Source organism: Salmo salar, chromosome ssa11, assembly GCF_905237065.1.
Source record: "Salmo salar chromosome ssa11, Ssal_v3.1, whole genome shotgun sequence".
In the NCBI taxonomy this organism is placed as follows: domain Eukaryota; kingdom Metazoa; phylum Chordata; class Actinopteri; order Salmoniformes; family Salmonidae; genus Salmo; species Salmo salar.
The window spans coordinates 7912122-7935622 of NC_059452.1; the positions used below are offsets into that span (position 1 = coordinate 7912122).

A 23501-nucleotide genomic window follows, 5' to 3' on the forward strand; every position below is an offset into this window, starting at 1 on the left:
TCCGACACATTGGTGCGGCTGGCTTCCGGGTTAAGTGAGCAGTGTGTCAAGAAGCAATGCAGCTTGGTTGGGTTGTGTTTCGGAGGACGCACGGCTCTCGACCTTCGCCTCTCTCGAGTCCGTACAGGAGTTGCAGTGATGGGACAAGACTGTAACTACCAATTGGATACCACAACATTGGGGAGAAAAATGGGTAAAAAAAAGTGCTCTGACAATGAGTTCTCTACTTCAAACACAACTGCCTATCTGCCACTTTTCCACTCCTATCTTCCCCTCATCCTCTCCTGTCCTTTTCTAGTTCTCGTATTCCCCTCATCCTCTCCTGTCCTCTCTTCCGATATCTCCACTCCCTTTATCTCCTCTATTCTGATCAGACAGTGCTCTTCTCATCAACAATGTGCATGATTAATAAACCTTGAGCAAATACAGTCTGGTTATTCATTAGAACGTAATAACGGCAGAGTCAATAGGTGTTGTGCCTAGCTTTGACGTCACGGGGACAACACACGAAACCGTGATGGGAGTATATAAGTCTCTCCCTCTCCACCCTATACACCAAGAACACACACTAGACTTGAAACGAGTCACGGCAACAGATCGTCTAACCCTGCAGGTAGACTGAACACTGGACACAAGTAGTACTCAAATTACACTGCAACTGAATAACTTGCAATCCCCCCCCAAAATTTTTTTTTAAAACTGGACCATTCAGTTATATGACCACCTAGACAGCGACAATAATTAGATCATTATATTAGATCAACAATAATGCGAAATTGCACTGCCTTAAAATTACCATTACAAAATAACAACGGTCGTAATAGCGAAATACAACTTCCAAAACCGAGATACAATTCTACTGCAATATTTCCATAGAGTTCCCACTTACCTAGCAAGTTCTCTGAGCCTGTCTTGAAGGCACGATCACAGCACAGTACACAGCACAGCACGATCACTCTAAGGCTGTCATCACATGCTGGGTCTCAGCCAGCTAGCAGCACAGTAGGGCCGGCCCTGCAACTGCCCTTTCAACAAACACTTTCTTACATCACAGAGAATCTATTGTTTGTGTGTGTGTGTGTGTGTGTGTGTGTGTGTGTGTGTGTGTGTGTGTGTGTGTGTGTGTGTGTGTGTGTGTGTGTGTGTGTGTGTGTGTGTGTGTGTGTGTGTGTGTGTACGTCCCCTCACCGGATGCTGTGTTAATGTCTTAAGGAGTCCTGTCTTGTGGCATGACTTGAGTTGGCGTGTGTGTGTCTCTGCTCCTGCCTTTCACTCTCTCAGACAGTTTCACTGAGATTTCGTCGACCTCTGAACCAAGATAACACTGACCCCGTAAATACCGCTCTCTCTTTACAATACCCGTACATTTATGGCTTTGGAGAGTCAACAACCCTGTCGTCGGTCAACACAACGCATAACACAACTTTAACATACTGTACCACCCCCGTTTAATTAAACTAAACAGTTTGATAGTGTTACACAACTACCTTCTTTGAAAGCTGGTACGTAACTCAACACACAACAACAAAAAACTAGAACACCAATACTACAGTACTTTACAGTGAAACAATCGTCTGAGTGCAGTCTAGATGCAGCGGAGGACACAGAGCGACAAGAATTGAGATCGATCCTATTCTCTACCCGCAGATAAGGTGAGGAGGAGCGAGGGGATGCCCGGAGCAGTGGCTCCAGCCTATTATCTCGTGGTCAAACAGCTGACGCTCCTCCATACGGGGTTGCCTAGCGACACTACGCGGGCACGGCACCTGTGATTGCGCTGCACTTGCATTTGATTACATGGAGTTTGACCAGCTGATACAGGTGGGTCTCTCACACACACACACACACACACACACACACACACACACACACACACACACACACACACACACACACACACACACACACACACGTGGCCTGAAGCAGTTTTTCCCCTAGCTGTCACACACCTGATTACACATTAACTTCAGACAGTATCCTGCTAGTGGTATCCTGCTTCCCCTATTCACCTGTGGCGACTCACATTACCAATCAATGCAATCTATATGATCATATAATATGTAAATATATTAGTCACATAATCTATGAATGACCATGGCCTTAGTACTGAACCTTTGGGACACGGAAGGAATGTCAGTCACGATAGCCTGACGCTGTATATAACAGCATGCACGTGTTTTGGCAGACTTCCAGCTGTCATGGCTTTGAGTGGCACCTGAAGGTGAAACACGGGTTGAAGTTTAGACCTGACAATGCCTTGATGTAAAGGAGGAAACTCCATTTGCCGTTCTCCGAGGGCTTATGAAGCCTCCTAAGGCTTTGTTTTCATCATCCCCATTCAGAGAGGCTTACTGGGAAGACGGGTTTAAACTGGTTTCTACCTGTATGGAGCTAGTAGTAATGTTTGTTCCCAGTAGAGGAGAGAGAAACAGATCTCTCCGAACTAGAGCCAAACTGAGGGCGAAACAGAAAGTTGGAAATAAAACATTGTGCGCCAGAAACAGGACACACACTGCAATTAAACAATACACACCAATAAATCTACCTGAACAACAAAGCAGTGTGTGTGACTTTGAGTGTGACACTAATGTATCCCTCCACAGTAAGAGGTAGGCCTCTGACAGACCTAAAGCACTTCAGGGGTATGTGAGGGGGGTGCAGTAGAGGGAGCGTCCTGTGGTTTTAGCACCTCTGTGTCAACACTACCCCAATGAGAGCATGTCACTGCGAAAGCTATGGTTACTTCCTGGGTGGCAAGGGTATGAGACTGGGAGGGACTAGCAGTAGTGTGTGTGTGTGTGTGTGTGTGTGTGTGTGTGTGTGTGTGTGTGTGTGTGTGTGTGTGTGTGAGGGGCACAGTTGTAGGATCTGACAGCTGTAAAAACAACTATTCTCCACTAGGGTTGCATAGGGTCGGAAGTTAAGCCCAGGAATTTTGGGAATTTTGCTTAAATTCATCAAAAAAGTTAGCTTATAACAGTGAACATTTTTTGTGGGATACACATAAGGCAATTCTAGGTCTTGTGGCATATTTTGATTAAACCATCCCCAATTCAATGGAATTGCAACCCTCTGCATGCACAGTGCATTCTTCCATCACGTGCAGTGCATTCTTCCATCACATGTACAGCTGATTCTCAAGATCTTGCACACTAATGAGATGCTATTGAACCCACACTACTACACTGTCTGAGCCAAGGACTTCATGCTTTCTGGTATGTTTTGATTACAGTACTGGGTGGGGTGAATATATTTTATGACATACATTATTTTTTGTTAACTAGTAAATAGTAGCCTACAGCAAAGTGTGTTTAAATCATTTCTAACTTGTTAACAATTTCTGCTAGTTAGTTTTTGCTACCATGTGGGTTTTAGCTTCCTTGAGCCTGCTAACCGAGGAGTGTAAATTCACCTGTTTCTGTTATGCCTGCTCCCGCTCTTCCCTCCCTGGCGCTCGATGGCTGCCAGGCTCCCCAGCATTACGCACTCCTTCCATCGAGCGCCAGGCTCCCCAGCATTACGCACTCCTTCCATCGAGCGCCAGGCTCCCCAGCATTACGCACTCCTTCCATCGAGCGCCAGGCTCCCCAGCATTACACACTCCTTCCATCGAGCGCCAGGCTCCCCAGCATTACGCACTCCTTCCATCGAGCGCCAGGCTCCCCAGCATTACGCACTCCTTCCATCGAGCGCCAGGCTCCCCAGCATTACGCACTCCTTCCATCGAGCGCCAGGCTCCCCAGCATTACGCACTCCTTCCATCGAGCGCCAGGCTCCCCAGCATTACGCACTCCTTCCATCGAGCGCCAGGCTCCCCAGCATTACGCACTCCTGCCATCGAGCGCCAGGCTCCCCAGCATTACGCACTCCTTCCATCGAGCACCAGGCTCCCCAGCATTACACACTCCTGCCATCGAGCGCCAGGCTCCCCAGCATTACGCACTCCTGCCATCGAGCGCCAGGCTCCCCAGCATTACGCACTCCTGCCATCGAGCGCCAGGCTCCCCAGCATTACGCACTCCTGCCATCGAGCGCCAGGCTCCCCAGCATTACGCACTCCTTCCATCGAGCGCCAGGCTCCCCAGCATTACACACTCCTGCCATCGAGCGCCAGGCTCCCCAGCATTACGCACTCCTTCCATCGAGCGCCAGGCTCCCCAGCATTACGCACTCCTGCCATCGAGCGCCAGGCTCCCCAGCATTACGCACTCCTTCCATCGAGCGCCAGGCTCCCCACCATTACGCACTCCTGCCACCATCATTACACACACCTGCCTTCCCCCCGTCACGCGCATCAGCGATTATTGGACTCACCTGGACTCAACCACCTCTGTAATTAACTCCCCTATATCTGTCTGTTCCCCCGCTCTGTTCCCCGCTTCAGCATTGCTTGTCATATGTCCTTGTATACCCATGTGCTGACGCTGTTCCGGTCTTGTTTCATGTCTGTTCATTATTAAATATTGACTCCCCGTACCTGCTTCTCATCTCCGGCATTGGTCCTGACATGTTTCCATACATGTTTCATTTGAAACATTTATCTTACAAAGGAGTTGTTTAATCTAACTGCTTAACTATTTATCTACATGGAATTGTCTTAGGGTTTTTTTACAATTTTTTTTTAATAATCTTTACAGTAACATGCCACAGGCACTATCTGATGTGTGGAGACATTTCACTGCGGATAATGTAGAAGGAAAAGATGTGTACATGTGCAAATACTGTGCCAAATCATATGTGAAGAATGCAACAAAGATGCATAATCATCTGGCCAAGTGCATAAAGTTCCCTCAACGCTCACAACAAGGAACCTCTGACAAAAGTCCCTCTACCTCTACTCAAGGTGAAAATGATGAATCAGACACTTTATTGATAGCAACAGCTCATGGTAAGAGAAGAAATCCGTACCGCCCTGCCCACTTCACTGTTGCTCCAAGCAGAGGAAACTGCAGTTCTGAAATACATAAAAAAGCATGAAGACTTCTGCCTGAAGCCCATACACGCCGCAACGTACATGTTGGACCCCAAGTATGCTGGCAAGATCCTCCTGTCTGGTGCAGAGATCAACAAGGCCTACGGTGTCATCTCTACCGTGTCTCGCCACCTTGGCCTGGATGAGGGCAAGGTTCTTGGCACTTCCAAGCAAGGGCTTTGGGATGGAGATGCAATATGGCAGTCATGCCAACATATCTCATCAGCCACCTGGTGGAAGGGACTGTGTGGATCTGAGGCTCTTTCCCCCGTTGCCTCCATCATCCTCCAAATCCCACCAACATCAGCCGCCTCAGAGCGCAAGAGGTCCTTGTTTGGGAACACACACACCAAAGCACGCAACAGGCTGACCAATACAAGGGTTGAAAAATTGGTGGCCATCTGGGCAAATTTGAGTATTTTTGAGCCTGACAACAAGCCATCCTCAACAAGGTTGGAAAGTGACAGTGAAGATGAGGCCTCAGAGTCTGATGTTCAAGAGATGGACATTAAGGAGGTCCAGGGATAAGACATGGAAGCCTGAGAGGAAGACAACCCAAGCTTTAGTTTCTAGACTATCATTTTACAGATGTTTGTTGAAAACGTTTTTGGGAGATGCAATGGGTCATTGGGGATCATTCAATATTCCCTTTCTTTTGTTGTTCAGTGAAATCATCCCATGTGAAGAGTCAACTCATTTAATTAAAGTTCTATCCGTAACTAAATTATTATTATTTTATTTCTATTGAAAGGATTTAATCATTTGCAATTATGTCTACTTATGATAAGTTAAAATGTTTATGTTTCTGTCTCCATATGATATGGTAAATATATACAATGCAAAATCATCAAAATTGAAATAGTATTAATATTAATTTGCATATATTACCGTTAATTCCAATATATTCCCATTAATTCCCATATATTCCTGTTAATTCCCACGGAAAGTTTCCACCTCTGAATATTCCCCAAAATGTGCAATCCTATTCCCCACTCATCTGAAACAGAGAGATGCTACAAGAATGAACATGAAAATTAGCAAGATGGTGATAAAAAGGCACTATATCACTCCATTATATGTCCTAAGCTTGGCCACATGTTTGCTGGTTTAAAACAAGAGGTTAAGTGTAGAGTTGTTAATTGCCAGCAGCTTTTCAGTGTTTTGAATGCAGCTTTACCACAGCAATCAAGTCAAGTGTCATTAATGGAGCTCTCAGTAGGTCCTGGGTGTTGAGTGGCCGGCTAACAGGGAAAGTGTGTGTGTGTTTTCACTCTGAATTAAAATGCACAAAGCAGCAGACATGTGCATAATGACAGTTTGCGCCTGCCTCCAGCATTGCTCGAGTGCTTCCGTTTCAGCTGAAGAGCTCACACACGCAAGCTGCCACAACACACGACACACAGTTGTGACACACAAATACATGCACCCCCATCAAATCTCTCTCAGCTCAGGCCAAACAGAGAAACACACACACAAAAACACACACACACTTAAACACACAGCGTCAGCCCACCGTCTCGTCCACCTCTCGCTGTAAAATGCTAACAGTGGGAGTCAGAGGTAGGCTAAGAGAGGTTTTAGAGGTTCTAATCACTGTGCAGAACAAAGACACAGAGAGGAACAGAGACCAGAGAGGGACTACAGAGACAAGAGGCAGCCTGGAACGGCTCAATTACTGGCGACTGGAGTGGCATAATCAACCTCTAATGGGACCCGGCTAATTGATAGTGGAGACACAGAGAGACGGAACACTTGAGAGGATCGGCTGACTGACTGATTCCTGTGTGTGTGTGTGTGTGTGCTTTTGGGGGGGGTCTGGCTAGCAGCCCAAATTTGCCTTCAACTGGCACACTGGCCAATTTACGACACTCCACATTCAGAGGAGGGATACCGGCTGTTTTCCCATTGCAGTAAAAAAACACAAAAAACACAGAAATCACAACCAGTATGATTGAATACGAGTACATGAAATGTACAAATGTAAAATGATTTAGCAGGAAAATGTATAAGCACTGACAAAATGTCTAACACTAAGATGTGTTTATTGTTTTGAGTGTGTCCAGTGCAGTGAAAAAAAAAAATCTGATTTGTATCATTACAACAGATAGCAACTTCTGCCTTCTGCTCGGTTCTAGCTAAGATGTGAGTACTCTAAATTTTGTGCTGTCACCGGCAAAACAAATCTTGGTAGACCGAAAGTCGTTCTTCGACCAATCGATTGGTCTTCATTTTTAACTTCTCTAGGGTAGGGAGCAGTATTTTGACATCCGGATTAAAGACGTGCCCAAATTAAATTGCCTGCTACACAGACTCAGAAGGTAGGATATGCATATTATTAGTAGATTTGGATAGAAAACACTCTGAGGTTTCTAAAACTGTTTGAATGATGTCTGTGAGTATAACAGAACTCATATGGCAGGCAAAACCCTGAGAAAAATCCAATATTATTGAAGTTATATGTTAAAAAGGCCCTAAAGATTGATGCTATACATCGTTTGACATGTTTCTACGAACGTAAATATAACTTTTTTTGACTTTCGTCGTGAAATCTTCGGCGCGCTTCCTACATTTGGAGTAGCTTACTGAACGTGCAAACAACAAGGAGGTATTTGTACATAAATTATGGACTTTATCGAACAAAACAACATTTATTGTGGACCTAGGATTCCTGGGAGTGCATTCTGATGAAGATCATCAAAGGTAAGTGAATATTTATAATGCTATTTATGATTTTAGATGACTCCAAAATGGTGGGTATCTGTATTGCCTGCTGTTGTTTTCTGAGCGCCGTACTCAGATTATTGCAAAGTGTGGTTTCCCCGTGAAACATTTTTTAAATCTGTCACAGCGGTTGCATTAAGGAGATGTTTATCTATAATTCTTTGAATAACAGTTTAATATTTTATCAACGTTTATGATGAGTATTTCTATAAATTGATGTGCTCATTCACCGGAAGTTTTTGAAGGAAAAACATTTCTGAACATTACGGGCCAATGTAAAATGGGGTTTTTGGATATAAATATGAACTTTATCGAGCAAAACATACATGTATTGTGTAACATGAAGTCCTATGAGTGCCATCTGATGAAGATCATCAAAGGTTAGTGCTTAATTTTAGCTGTATTTCTGGTTTTTGTGACGCCTCTTTTTGCTTTGAAAATGGCTGTGTGGCTTTTCTTGTTTAGGCAGTGTCCTAACATAATCTAATGTTTTGCTTTCGCCGTAAAGCCTTTTTGAAATCGGACAATGTGGTTGGATTAACGAGAGTCTTATCTATAAAATGGGGTATAAAACTTGTATGTGTGAGAAATTTGAATTATGAGATTTTGGTTGTTTTGAATTTGCCACCCTGCTATTTCACTGGCTGTTGAATAGTGTGTGCCGCATACCCAAGACAGGTTAAAGGTGTATTTTTCCATATATAGACACACCCTATGTGTTTTTATAAAATCAACTATATGCATTGCACTTGTTTGATGCATTAAGCTTACCGTTTGATGAAATAACACACAAATGACTCAAGAGGGAGCCAGGGATCTAGATAACCAAAAGAAAAAAACTAACCTGAACCAACCATTCTCCTACTCCTGCTGGCTTTTGCAGATACTGCCATTACTCTCCTAAAGCTGCCGGTAATAGGCTACACGAGGAGTCGGCAAACTTTCTCATGTGGAATGCCAATTTATCTTACCATTTCTACTGATCTGCGTGGCAGTTATGGTTTTTATATGCACATTTTCGTGGAACAGTTTAATTTAATTTATAATAACGTCTTCATATCTCAAAATCATTGTCATGTGGTTAATCAAAATGTTATCCAAATCTAAATAAAAATTATACAAATCTAAAAAGTTGCTTTTATTGCCATTGCCAACTATGTAAAAATAGCATACATAAAGACAACAAATAAAAGCCTGCAGGTAGAAAATATCATGATTAAAAAAACGTATCCTATAAATCACATTTGCAGACAGGCCATGCGTTGCCATGAACTTGGAACATTGTATCAACAATTAAATTGGGCAGCAGAAGCTTGCGCTGCAACATTGTATAAAATATTCTGGCCCTCAGAGTGGTGCTCGGGACAGACACAGCTGTTGGCTATTTGTGCAATGGATAAGAAGCAGTGCTGGACTTGTGCAGGAGCTCACCAGAGCTGAGTACTGGCACCTCAAGTTTTCTACTGCTTGAGCTCCGGTTCCACTTATAGAATATTAGCTCAAAAGTATTGTGGAGCACCTGCACCTAAATATAAACAGAACCAGCACCCAAAATGACTATCGGAACCTATTTCAGTCCAATTCAAGCACTGTTTAGAAGTAAATCAGGTAGACCATAATGACAAAGCAAAATCTGTTTTTTAGAAATGTTTGCAAATGTATTAAAAACAAAAAACTTAAATATCACATTGACATGAGTATTCAGACCCTTTAGTCAGTACTTTGTTGAAGCACTTTTGGCAGTGATTACAGCATCGAGTCTTCTTGGGTATGACGCTACAAGCTTGGCACACCTGTATTTGGGGAGTTTCTCCCATTCTTCTCTGTGGATCCTCTCAAGCTCTGTCAGGTTGGATGGAGAGCGTCGCTGCACAGCAATTTCCAGGTCTCTCCAGAGATGTTTGATCAGGTTCAAGTCCAGACTCAAGTCCGGGCTCTACACTCTTGGTGGTTCCAAACTTCTTCCATTTAAGAATGATGGAGGCCACTGTGTTCTTGGGGAACTTCAATGCTGCAGAAATGTTTTGGTACCCTTCCCCAGATCTGTGCCTCGACACAATCATGTCTCGGAGCTCTATAGACAATTCCTTTGACCTCATGGCTTGGTTTTTGCTCTGACATGCACTGTCAACTGTGGGACCTTATATAGACAGGTGTGTGGCTTTCCAAATAATGTCCAATCAATTGAATTTACCACAGGTGGACTCCAATCAAGTTGTAGAAACATCTCAAGGATGATCAATGGAAACAGGATGCACCTAAGCGCAATTTCGAGTCTCATAGCAAAGGGTCTGAATACTTACGTAAATAAGGTATCTGTTTCTTATTTTTAATACATTTGCAAAAATGTCTAAAAACCTGTTTTCACTTTGGCATTATGGGGTATTGTGTGTAGATTGCTGAGGAAAAAAATGTATTTAATCCATTTTAGAATAAGGCTGTAACGTAACAAAATGTGGAAAAAGTAATGAGGCCTGAATACTTTCCGAAGGCACTGTATACATATTTGCTACTGCTCGACTAAAAGAATCTTGGTCGACCAACATCCTATCGACCAGTTGACTAATTGTGGTCAGCCCTATCAAAATTAGACATTCTTTCAAATACCTACCCCTATTAAAACGCGCATTTAAACGTGGACACAGATACACTCTCTCTCTCACACTCAGTAACCGGAAGGTTGGTGGATCGAATCCCCGAGCTGACAAGGTAAAAATCTGTTGTTCTGCCCCTGAGCAAGGCAGTTAACCCACTGTTCCCCGGGTGCCGAAGAAGTGGATGTCGATTAAGGCAATCTCTGATTCAGATGGGTTAGGTTAAATGCGGAAGACACATTTCAGTTGAATACATTCAGTTGGACAACTAACTAGGTATCCCCCTTTCCCTTTCATGGGTTGTAATGTTAAACTGCCACAACAAACAATAAACACAGAAATGAATATACAGTAGAACGAAGCCTTAGCCTGGGAAAAGAGTATGCTTGCCAAAGCCCTCTCCAAAAGGGTATCATTATACTGTAGCCACAGCCATTACAACATCGCCATCCCTGCTAATGCTTTTATTGTCATTGTAATTTGAATTCTCTGTCTGGATTTTGTCCCCTAGATAACATAAATATCGTTTTTATTTCTAGTAGCAATGTGATGAAGCAAGCTTGGTTCTCTTCCAGACTCCAAACCTCAGCCTCTGGACCTTTAAAGTGAGAGCCAATGGCCTGTCTATAGGCCAGATGTTTTACAAAGACTGACTGCAAAGCCACATATGTAAAAATAACAAGAGTAATATCCATACCCATTAAATTGGACAAATGTCTTCTGAGACAGAGCTAAATTCTAAATGTCCTGCTTAAATAAGGCCATGCACGTACGCACAGCATATACACGCACAAGTCCACGCGCACGTATGAGCAAACACACAAGCACTCTACTGTGGTGAGCCAAGACATCAAAAGCAACTTTTACTTCACACACTCACCCATACATACAAGCAAACACACACACACCACCACAAGGATTATAACGTTATACTGCCAAACACACAAACCAATAGAAGGAAACCCTAGGAAGGTCACTCACCATCTGAGAACGACTCTTAGGGCAGCCATTGATGTCTTCAATCTTCTCATTGGCTAAAGACGAGAGAGAGAGAGAGAGAGAGAGAGAGAGAGAGAGAGAGAGAGAGAGAGAGAGAGAGAGAGAGAGAGAGAGAGAGAGAGAGAGAGAGAGAGAGAGAGAGAGAGAGAGAGAGAGAGAGAGAGAGAGAGAGAGAGAGAGAGAGAGAGAGAGAGAGAGAGAGAGAGACACAGAGAGAAAGGTGTTCTTGGTGTTACCCCTGGTTCTTACTCCAGCATGTTCCTACTCAGTGCCAGAGAGAGTAAGTGAGGAGAGCAGGCCTGTGACTGGGTGGAGAGGGTCACTGCCCCCTCTTTCTTCTGAGAGATGAAACCCAATCTAGTTATAGCAAATGTGTGTGGGGCCACTAGGGGCCAGGCAAAATTGGCTGGGAGAAGTGGTGTGTGTGGCTCCCCCCTCCCTTCGAGGCCCAGCCCACAGCAGCTGAGACAAGGTCTCTCTCTCTCTCTCTCTCTGTGTCTCTCTCTCTCACTCACTCACTCACTCACTCACTCACTCACTCACTCACTCACTCACTCACTCACTCACTCACTCACTCACTCACTCACTCACTCACTCACTCACTCACTCACTCACTCACTCACACACACAGCTGACAACTGTGCCAACACTACAGCCTGGTGGGGCCCACTGTGGATCTCCGCCACAGGAACCTGACTACCACCCACTGCAGGAAAATAAAGGGTTATTCCAGTGGGTCCAAACTTTGTATCAGGGGGATAAACACTTGCACATAAACACACCCTGTGGAATTTACAGTGAACAAAAATATAAACCCAACATGTAAAATGTTGGTCCCATGTTTCATGAGCTGAAATAAAAGATCCCAGAAATTTTCCATAAGCAGAAAAAAAACGTATTTCTCTCAAATTTTGTGCAAAACAAAATATGTTCACATCAAGGTTAGTGACCATTTCTCCTTAGTGAAGATAATGCATCCACCTGACAGGTGTGGCATATCAAGAAGCTGATTAAACAGCATGATCATTACACAGGTGTCCCTTGTGCTGGGGACAATAAAAGGCCACTCTAAAATGTGCAGTTCTGTCACACAACACAATGCCACAGATGACTCAAGTTTTGAGGGAGTGTGAAATTGGCATGCTGACTGCAGGAATGTCCACCAGAGCTGTTCATTTTTGAAGGTTCATTTCTCTACCATATGTCGTTTGAGATCATTTGCCGATATGTCCAACCGGCCTCACAACCGCAGACCACGTGTACGGCGTCATGTAGGTGAGCGGTTTGCCGATGTCAACTGTTGTGAACAGAGTCGCCCCATGGTGGCGGTGGGGTTATGGTATGGACAGGCATAAGCTACGGACACAGTTGCATTTCATCGATGGCAATTAGAATGCACAGAGATACCATGATGAGATCCTGAGGCCCATTTTAATAAAGGTATATGTGACCAACAGATGCATATCTGTATTCCCAGTCATGTGTAATCCATAGATTAGGGCCTAATGAATTTATTTCAATTGACTGAGTCCCTCATATGAACTGTAACTCGGTAAAATCTTTGACATTTTTGCACGTTGCATTTCTCATTTTGTTCAGTATATATTATGACTCTTCTAAACCCTGCCATTAACTGTCATTCGGGTCTCCCCTGTTGTCTCCTACCAAAATAATGTGCCGCTGATCCCAGCCAGGTCCCTGACCCTGTGTCTCTGTCCCCCTGCTTCACACCCACTGAGCTGCATGGTCAGATTTCAGTAGAAATTGTCTGGTGCAATATTTCTGGTGTCTGGTGTGATATTTCCCCCCAGAGGGGGAAAGGAAACTATGAATGAACTGGTGAATGGGGCACTCATATTAGGATTGGAAGAGGGATAAAGCTCAGTTACATGAGTGTAGCAGTAGTCAAGCCCAGCGACACAGCCAGACAGACTTAGTCAAATGAGTCAGCCGTAGACGTCCTTTGCAATGAACACCACCTCTGCTTTACCTCACCTACTTGTGCATTTGAGTGTGTGCGCTTGCGCGTGTGCACGTTTACAATAGCGTGAGCCACTGTTTCTTACCCTACACTGTCCCCTAGGGATACAGAGACGGGGGGGGATGGAAGACAACCCAGTTTGTGTCATAACAGATCATCAGAGATGTATGCTTATGTCAAACGCGCATCCGTGATGAAGCTCGCCATCCAGTGACTACCGAGGTTAAATCTGAGCATCGAAAGACACAAAGAAAAAGAGAACAGAGGACTCGGTGTCTCCAAACCCACCCATCCTGCCATCGACGCGACCAAAGGCCCGCTAGCCTACTCTTGACTTTCAGAGAAGCATGATCAAAATGATAAGGTTTTTCTTGTTCTCTACTCCAGATTCTAGTCCGAATTCTATGAAGACTCTTAGTCCACGCAAATGTTTCTACGACGTGGGACCATGACGTGTTCTGCGCTAAATGACTCTTGTTCCTAATTCTGTGCGTGCTCTACATGAATAATGTATGATGTTCTGCGTGTGTTCTGAGATTTGAGGCAGTGTTCTGATACAGTTCTACAGAACTCTGGGAAGCAGAGGAGTGATAATAAGTCATTGGTCAGCTGATGTGACAGTGCTGTAACCTCAGGGCACTGTCTCCCCCTTCCACCAGCCGTCCTCTTTAAAAGATGACAGGGCAGCTTGTGAAGTGGGACAATTACAGGACTCTGACTTAGGGGAGGGGGCGCAAAATGACATTACAAAACTTCCCTCAGTCAAACTTCTCACTGACTGCACCATTGTCAAATATTTCAGGGTAGTAAACTGAGGGATTTTCCCCAACTCAACTTTGGAGAATAATAACTTGTTGATAATACCTCAATAACATACTATGTTGAAAGTAATACCTTTATGAGGACAGTCCATCACCAATAGCATGTAACATTACGGCGATTACTGTACACACATACATTAGTATACATAGCGTTACAACTTCAAAGTATAAATACAGTATCTGCATGAGAAGTCTTGTCCATCAACTGAACTCATAGGCAGTAACGGTAATAATAAGGCTTCAAGAGAAGAAGACGGTTAATAAAGTGTACCCCTTACCGACAACCTGTATGATCTCGGCCAGCAGAACTCCGTCTGTAACGTCTGTCTGCAGGTCCTTGATAAATCGCTTGTGTCCTGACTTGGCTAGGTAGTGGTTGGCCCAATCCGTATAGATCTGTTCAGGACACACACACACACACAAAAACACCATCCATTTATTAGACGCCCGGGGAACGACTAATATCAAAAGCAAAACACAAGTATTGCGCCCCTGCTTTTTAAGAAGCCATGCGGGTGTTTCAAATCCCATAACACTTTAAAAAAAAAAAAAGGACAAATGACTCAAATTCAAAAGAAATTTACGACTCGAATAAAATAACGACATGGTTGAATAGGACCCGCGCAGCCCCTTTTCTTTTGTTGGGGCTCAGGGGCTGGCATATATCCGCGTGGTGTTCAAACTGGGACCATTGTGCTCGGATAGCGCAGCAGCGCGAGTGGACGGTTTCAAGACGACAGAAAAGGCCCTTCAGAGTGCCCGAGGGAGGGGTACGGGGATTTGATTTAATGTCTGAATAATCGGAATAGTTTCGTTTGTAATTGGTTGTTGCAGACAACTCTCTCTATCTCCAGCTCTCTCACTCTCCAAGGCTGCTTGCCTCTCCCGGATTGAAGGCCGGTGAGGGATTTATTTGGGTAAATAAATTAAAAAAACAAGCAAGATCAAAGGGTGAGAAAGATGCAAATGGTCGGAGAGAGAGATTTGAGATTAAACATGTTGGTAACAAACAAAAGCATTGAAGTAAGGACACAGTGATGCTTAATTAGAAATAACGCCAATTAGGTAGGGAAGGGGATGCCGGACATATACAGAAAATGTTGCTAGAGTGTGTTTCATGTGGAAAGTCGTAGAAACAAGTTCAAAATCGCAAGGCAAATCGTCAATCAAATTCTGGAGTAACCGAATTGAGTCTGACATAAGTGTTTTTGTCTGAGGCATCCGGGATGAATCGGAGCAATGTTTTGCTGCTGCCATCACTTCCGTATTTCAACCCGCTAAATTAAGCATCACACACCGTGCACACGCACACACAATGTGACTCCAGTTCTCTGTGTTTTTAAAGGTAAATAGACCTGGGGCTAATTCAGTGTTACTCATCATATGAATCACTGCTCTGAACCCTTCATCTCAAACACACACACAGAGCAAGGTTCAAACACTGTTTTAAGTAGGCTCTCTCTCTCTCACACACATGAACACACACAGAGCAAGGTTCAAACACTGTTTTAAGTAGGCTCTCTCTGTCTCTCTCACACACATGCACACACACAGCTATAACATGGCTCAGACAGTGCTAAACGAACCTTTAAGCAAAGGCTAACATTCTCTCAAAATACTGGGGGTTTTGCAGTAAGAAAAGGAATGTGGGGGGTGCTTCGAAGCAGTTTTATGCAGCAGGTAAAATGAGGGGTTTGGGTGTAATTAAAAACAAGGTAAAATGAGAAGCTGTCAATCATTGGAGCAGAACAGGAAGCAGTTAAAGACACCCCTGAGGGTGGGAGGGGGCAGGTGTAAAGGGAGGAAGGCAGTATGGTGGAGCCATCCTATCCACATCCATACACAGGAGCTCATGTAGGCTCATCATTATTACTGGAGATGAAACATACGTCTAGTTGAATGCTCCCCATCGGTATTATAAAATCCAATGTTCGATCAATAGCCCTAGATTTGAAGGGGATATACTAAACACAAAATAAAGCTGGTAATATGTGTTCATTCTCTACGGGGATGTAATCCTGTAACATACTGTATCTGGGGAATATCAAACCATTGAGCACAAGGTGTTGAAAAGACGCATTTTCAACCAAAATAATGTATTTTCACGATTGACATCAAAGGTTTGACTGACATCAAAGGTTAAAGGATCCAGTGGATCACTGGATTTCATGACTTATTGAACTGGAAGGACTATCACAATAACAACACATAGTGTAGGACTTCAGATCCAAACATACCCTGAGGGTATATGAAGAAGTTACGGGGCACTGAGAATAGGGAACACAGAGGGAGGGAAAATGACGAGAGAGAGAGTCCTACTTTCAAAACGCTACAGTGCAAGGCTGCTGAAATCCCACTCACTAAAACCAGAACACACACACTAAAAAGACCTGCCTGTGCTTTCCAACCCACTTACACGAATAACCTGTCAACTACAGTGGGGGAAAAAAGTATTTGATCCCCTGCTGATTTTGTACGTTTGCCCACTGACAAAGAAAGGATCAGTCTATAATTGTAATGGTAGGTTTATTTGAACAGGGAGAGACAGAATAACAACAAAAATATCCAGAAAAACGCATGTCAAAAATGTTATAAATTGATTAGCATTTTAATGAGGGAAATAAGTATTTGACCCCCTCTCAATCAGAAAGATTTCTGGCTCCCAGGTGTCTTTTATACAGGTAACGAGCTGAGATTAGGAGCACACTCTTAAAGGGAGTGCTCCTAACCGCAGCTTGTTACCTGTAAAAAAGACACCTGTCCACAGAAGCAATCAATTAATCAGATTCCAAACTCTCCACCATGGCCAAGACCAAAGAGCTCTCCAAGGATGTCAGGGACAAGATTGTAGACCTACACAAGGCTGGAATGGGCTACAAGACCATCGCCAAGCAGCTTGGTGAGAAGGTGAAAACATTTGGTGCGATTATTCGCAAATGGAAGAAACACAAAAGAACTGTCAATATCCCTCGGCCTGGGGCTCCATGCCAGATCTCACCTCGTGGAGTTGCAATGATCATGAGAACAGTGAGAAATCCGCCCAGAACTACACGGGAGGATCTTGTCAATGATCTCAAGGCAGCTGGGACCATAGTCACCAAGAAAACAATTGGTAACACACTACGCCGTGAAGGACTGAAATCCTGCAGCGCCCGCAAGGTCCCCCTGCTCAAGAATACATATACATGCCCGTCTGAAGTTTGCCAATGAACATCTGAATGACTCAGAGGACAACTGGTGAAAGTGTTGTGGTCAGATGAGACCAAAATGGAGCTCTTTGACATCAACTCAACTCGCCGTGTTTGGAGGAGGAGGAATGCTGCCTATGACCCCAAGAACACCATCTCCACCGTCAAACATGGAGGTGGAAACATTATGCTTTGGGGGTGTTTTTCTGCTAAGGGGACAGGACAACTTCACCGCATCAAAGGGACGATGGACGGGGCCATGTACCGTCAAATCTTGGGCATTGAAAATGGGTCGTGGATGGGTATTCCAGCATGACAATGACCCAAAACACACGGCCAAGGCAACAAAGGAGTGGCTCAAGGAGAAGCACATTAAGGTCCTGGAGTGGCCTAGCCAGTCTCCAGACCTTAATCCCATAGAAAATCTGTGGAGGGAGCTGAGGGTTCGAGTTGCCAAACGTCAGCCTCGAAACCTTAATGACTTGGAGAAGATCTGCAAAGAGGAGTGGGACAAAATCTCTCCTGAGATGTGTGCAAACCTGGTGGCCAACTACAAGAAACGTCTGACCCCTGTGATTGCCAACAAGGGTTTTGCCACCAAGTACTAAGTCATGTTTTGCAGAGGGGTCAAATACTTATTTCCCTCATTAAAATGCAAATAATTTTATAACATTTTTGACATGTGTTTTTCAGGATTATTTTGTTGTTATTCTGTCTCTCACTGTTCAAATAAACCTACTATTAAAATTATAGACTGATCATTTCTTTGTAAGTGGGCAAACGTACAAAATCAGCAGGGGATCAAATACTTTTTCCCCCCACTGTATTAGGGTTATTACCCTGTTAGCAAAGAAGCCTAAAACAGCACTTAACACACCAGAAGATGCCTTTGATCCATGTCTGACTGCGCTGTCAGCCACTCTGGGAAATCTCCACATCACAGGGAAAAGCCCCGCTCTTCCAGAACATATCTGATTATTTCTAACCTCACCAACTATACGCGCCAACCGTACTGACAGCATCCCACCAACCGTACTGACAGCATCCCACCACCCGTACTGACAGCATCCCACCACCCGTACTGACAGCATCCCACCAACAGCATCCCACCAACCGTACTGACCGCATCCCACCAACCGTACTGACCGCATCCCACCAACCGTACTGACAGCATACCACCAACCGTACTGACCGCATACCACCAACCGTACTGACCGCATACCACCAACCGTACTGACCGCATCCCACCAACCGTACTGACCGCATCCCACCAACCGTACTGACAGCATCCCACCAACCGTACTGACCGCATCCCACCAACCGTACTGACCGCATCCCACCAACCGTACTGACCGCATCCCACCAACCGTACTGACAGCATCCCACCAACCGTACTGACAGCATCCCAGCACCCGTACTGACAGCATCCCACCAACCGTACTGACAGCATCCCACCAACCGTACTGACCGCATCCCACCAACCGTACTGACCGCATCCCACCAACCGTACTGACCGCATCCCACCAACCGTACTGACAGCATCCAACCACCCGTACTGACAGCATCCCACCAACCGTACTGACAGCATCCCACCAACCGTACTGACAGCATCCCACCAACCGTACTGACTGCATTCCACCAACCGTACTGACAGCATCCCACCAACCGTACTGACAGCATCCCATCACCTGTACTGACAGCATCCCATCACCCGTGCAGTATCGAAGAGCCCTTACTGCTGCTCGATCATCCTATTTTTCCAACTTAATTGAGGAAAATAAGAACAATCCGAAATTTCTTTTTGATACTGTCGCAAAGCTAACTAAAAAGCAGCCTTCGCAAATGGAGGATGGCTTTCACTTCAGCAGTAATAAATTTATGAACTTCTTTGAGGAAAAGATCATGATCATTAGAAAGCAAATTACAGACTCCTCTTTAAATCTGGGTATTCCTCCAAAGCTCCATTGTCCTGAGTCTGCACAACTCTGCCAGGACCTAGGATCAAGGGAGATACTAAAGTGTTTTAGTACTATATCTCTTGACGCAATGATGAAAATAATCATGGCCTCCAAACCCTCAAGCTGCATACTGGACCCTATTCCAACTAAACTACTGAAAGTGCTGCTTCCTGTGCTTGGCCCTCCTATGTTGAACATAATAAACGGCTCTCTATCCACCGGATGTGTACCAAGCTCACTAAAAGTGGCAGTAATAAAGCCTCTCTTGAAAAAGCCGAATCTTGATCCAGAAATTATAAAAAACTATCGGCCTATATCGAATCTTCCATTCCTCTCCAAAATTTTAGAAAAAGCTGTTGCACAGCAACTGACTGCCTTCCTGAAGACAAACAATGTATACGAAACGCTTCAGTCTGGTTTTAGACCCCATCATAGCACTGAGACTGCACTTGTGAAGGTGGTAAATGACCTTTTAATGACGTCAGACCGAGGCTCTGCATCTGTCCTCGTGCTCCTAGATCTTAGTGCCGCTTTTGATACCATCGATCACCACATTCTTTTGGAGAGATTGGAAACCCAAATTGGTCTACATGGACAAGTTCTGGCCTGGTTTAGATCTTATCTGTCGGAAAGATATCAGTTTGTCTCTGTGAATGGTTTGTCCTCTGACAAATCAATTGTAAATTTCGGTGTTCCTCAAGGTTCCGTTTTAGGACCACTATTGTTTTCACTATATATTTTACCTCTTGGGGATGTCATTCGAAAACATAATGTTAAATTTCACTGCTATGCAGACGACACACAGCTGTACATTTCAATGAAACATGGTGAAGCCCCAAAATTGCCCTCGCTAGAAGCCTGTGTTTCAGACATAAAGAAGTGGATGGCTGCAAACTTTCTACTTTTAAACTCGGACAAAACAGAGATGCTTGTTCTAGGTCCCAAGAAACAAAGAGATCTTCTGTTGAATCTGACAATTAATCTGGATGGTTGTACAGTCGTCTCAAATAAAACTGTGAAGGACCTCGGCGTTACTCTGGACCCTGATCTCTCTTTTGAAGAACATATCAAGACTGTTTCAAGGACAGCTTTTTTCCATCTACGTAACATTGCAAAAATCAGAAATTTTCTGTCCAAAAATGACGCAGAAAAATTAATCCATGCTTTTGTTACTTCTAGGCTGGACTACTGCAATGCTCTACTTTCCGGCTACCCGGATAAAGCACTAAATAAACTTCAGTTAGTGCTAAATACGGCTGCTAGAATCCTGACTAGAACCAAAAAATTTGATCATATTACTCCAGTGTTAGCCTCCCTACACTGGCTTCCTGTTAAGGCAAGGGCTGATTTCAAGGTTTTACTGCTAACCTACAAAGCATTACATGGGCTTGCTCCTACCTATCTTTCCGATTTGGTCCTGCCGTACATACCTACACGTACGCTACGGTCACAAGACGCAGGCCTCCTAATTGTCCCTAGAATTTCTAAGCAAACGGCTGGAGGTAGGGCTTTCTCCTATAGAGCTCCATTTTTATGGAATGGTCTGCCTACCAATGTGAGAGACGCAGACTCAGTCTCAACCTTTAAGTCTTTACTGAAGACTTATCTCTTCAGTAGGTCCTATGATTAAGTATAGTCTGGCCCAGGAGTGTGAAGGTGAACGGAAAGGCTGGAGCAACGAACCGCCCTTGCTGTCTCTGCCTTGCCGGTTCCCCTCTTTCCACTGGGATTCTCTGCCTCTAACCCTTTTACAGAGGCTGAGTCACTGGCCTACTGGTGTTCTTCCATGCCGTCCATGGGAGGGGTGCGTCACTTGAGTGGGTTGAGTCACTGACGTGGTCTTCCTGTCTGGGTTGGCGCCCCCCCCTCTTGGGTTGTGCCATGGCGGAGATCGTTGTGGGCTATACTCGGCCTTGTCTTAGGACGGTAAGTTGGTGGTTGGAGACATCCCTCTAGTGGTGTGGGGGCTGTGCTTTGGCAAAGTGGGTGGGGTTATATCCTGCCTGTTTGGCCCTGTCCGGGGTATCATCGGATGGGGCCACAGTGTCTTCTGATCCCTCCTGTCTCAGCCTCCAGTATTTATGCTGCAGTAGTTTATGTGTCGGGGGGCTAGGGTCAGTCTGTTACATCTGGAGTATTTCTCTTGTCTTATCCGGTGTCCTGTGTGTATTTAAATATGCTCTCTCTAATTCTCTCTTTCTCTCTTTCTGTCTTTCTCTCGGAGGACCTGAGCCCTAGGACCATGCCTCAGGACTACCTGGTATGATGACTCCTTGCTGTCCCCAGTCCACCTGGCCGTGCTGCTGCTCCAGTTTCAACTGTTCTGCCTGCGGCTATGGAACCCTGACCTGTTCACCGGACGTGCTTGTTGCACCCTCGACAACTACTATGATTATTATTATTTGACCATGCTGGTCATTTATGAACATTTTAACATTTTAACATTTTGACCATGTTCTGTTATAATATCCACCCTGCACAGCCAGAAGAGGACTGGCCACCCCTCATAGCCTGGTTCCTCTCTAGGTTTCTTCCTAGGTTTTTGGCCTTTCTAGGGAGTTTTTCCTAGGGAGTTTTTCCTAGCCACCGTGCTTCTTTCACATGCTTTGCTTGCTGTTTGGGGTTTTAGGCTGGGTTTCTGTACAGCACTTTGAGAATATCAGCTGATGTACGAAGGGCTATATAAAAATAAATTTGATTTGATTTGATTTTGATTTGATTTGACCTGTACTGACAGCATCCCACCAACCGTACTGACAGCATCCCAGCACCTGTACTGACAGCATCCCACCAACCGTACTGACAGCATCCCAGCACCCGTACTGACTGCATCCCACCAACCGTACTGACAGCATCCCACCAACCGTACTGACAGCATCGCAACCAACCGTACTGACAGCATCGCACCAACCGTACTGACAGCATCCCACCAACCGTACTGACAGCATCCCAGCACCCGTACTGACTGCATCCCACCAACCGTACTGACAGCATCGCACCAACCGTACTGACAGCATCCCACCAACCGTACTGACAGCATCCCACCAACCGTACTGACAGCATCGCACCAACCGTACTGACAGCATCGCACCAACCGTACTGACAGCATCCCACCAACCGTACTGACAGCATCCAACCACCCATACTGACAGCATCCCACCAACCGTACTGACAGCATCGCACCAACCGTACTGACAGCATCCCACCAACTGTACTGACAGCATCGCACCCCCACGCTAATATGCGTGTTCGTAATAGTATAATAACCCATTTTAGTGTTGACTTTGTAAATAAAGTCAGTGGGGAAGACAGACCTAAAATGTCAAATAGGGAAAAAGATGAGTGGATTTTCTATTTCATCAGTGTTGTGTTTGTTACTTGTTAATCTATGATTCTTTCAGGAGGGGAAATCCCACATCAGCAACATTCTCGAAAATGTCCAGTAATCCCACCCTCTCATCCCAGGATTGGGGTTCTTTTTTTGGGAGCTGTAAATCGGTAAGGGGGACATTCCCTCCTCAAGGGAATGCAATGTGACACTGAGCGGCTGGGATCTGATTCATACACAGTCTCTGACCACTCACTGTACCCTTTACAAGACCCCTGTGTGTGTGTGTGTGTGTGTGTGTGTGTGTGTGTGTGTGTGTGTGTGTGTGTGTGTGTGTGTGTGTGTGTGTGTGTGTGTGTGTCATCTAAAGGGTCACACACTCGGACCAGTAAACTAACAACAATGTTCTATGAACACAAACACACACACAGCTGCCCTTAAGCCACACACAACTGTCTCTCTCCCACTGCATGCCTTGGCCGTGCCACACAAACATGCCCCACAACCAGCCTCCAAACACCACCCAGGCCTACTGACTCATCAATCCAGCATATGATGCCCCGCAGAGGGCATGACGCACACAGGCCTCCCCCTACAGCGCTGGATCATGGGCTGGGGAGGTAGAGAGAGAGGGAGAGGGAGGACAGGCAGCTCATCACACTGACGTGCCCTTTACTTGTGCTGGTAGGGACTTTCGGGAAGAGAGGAGATGGTGATTGGAGTGGATGCTTTGATGTCAAATGCATACTCTCACAGCTAGTCATTGCATACTGATTGAAGTAGGGAACGCTAAACAGGTGAGGGTGTGTGTGTGTACATGCATGCATGTGTAAAGAGAAGGGATTAACTTACTCTTTCATCTTTCACTTTGTTTGCCATGCATCCTTTGACTTGACACACACACACACAGTCTTGTATAACTAACCTTGTGGGGACACA

The 23501-nt window shown here is 44.9% G+C and overlaps 1 protein-coding gene across 18 annotated transcripts in view; it reads right to left on the reverse strand.

Annotated features, from left to right (window-relative positions):
- nav2a (neuron navigator 2a) overlaps positions 1 to 23501 on the reverse strand; it is a 221231-nt gene that overhangs the window by 82711 nt on the left and 115019 nt on the right. For 15 of the 18 annotated variants that reach the window (XM_045688967.1, XM_045688962.1, XM_014126312.2 and 12 more), the window contains 2 exons: positions 14367 to 14484; positions 11269 to 11321 (listed from right to left, as the gene is read on the reverse strand). In XM_045688967.1, coding sequence (XP_045544923.1) covers positions 11269 to 11321; positions 14367 to 14484 — 171 coding nt within the window. Of the gene's footprint in view, positions 1 to 889; positions 1124 to 1188; positions 1660 to 11268; positions 11322 to 14366; positions 14485 to 23501 lie in introns of those variants that run through there. The other 3 variants (XM_045688968.1, XM_045688970.1, XM_045688969.1) reach the window with 3 other exon arrangements.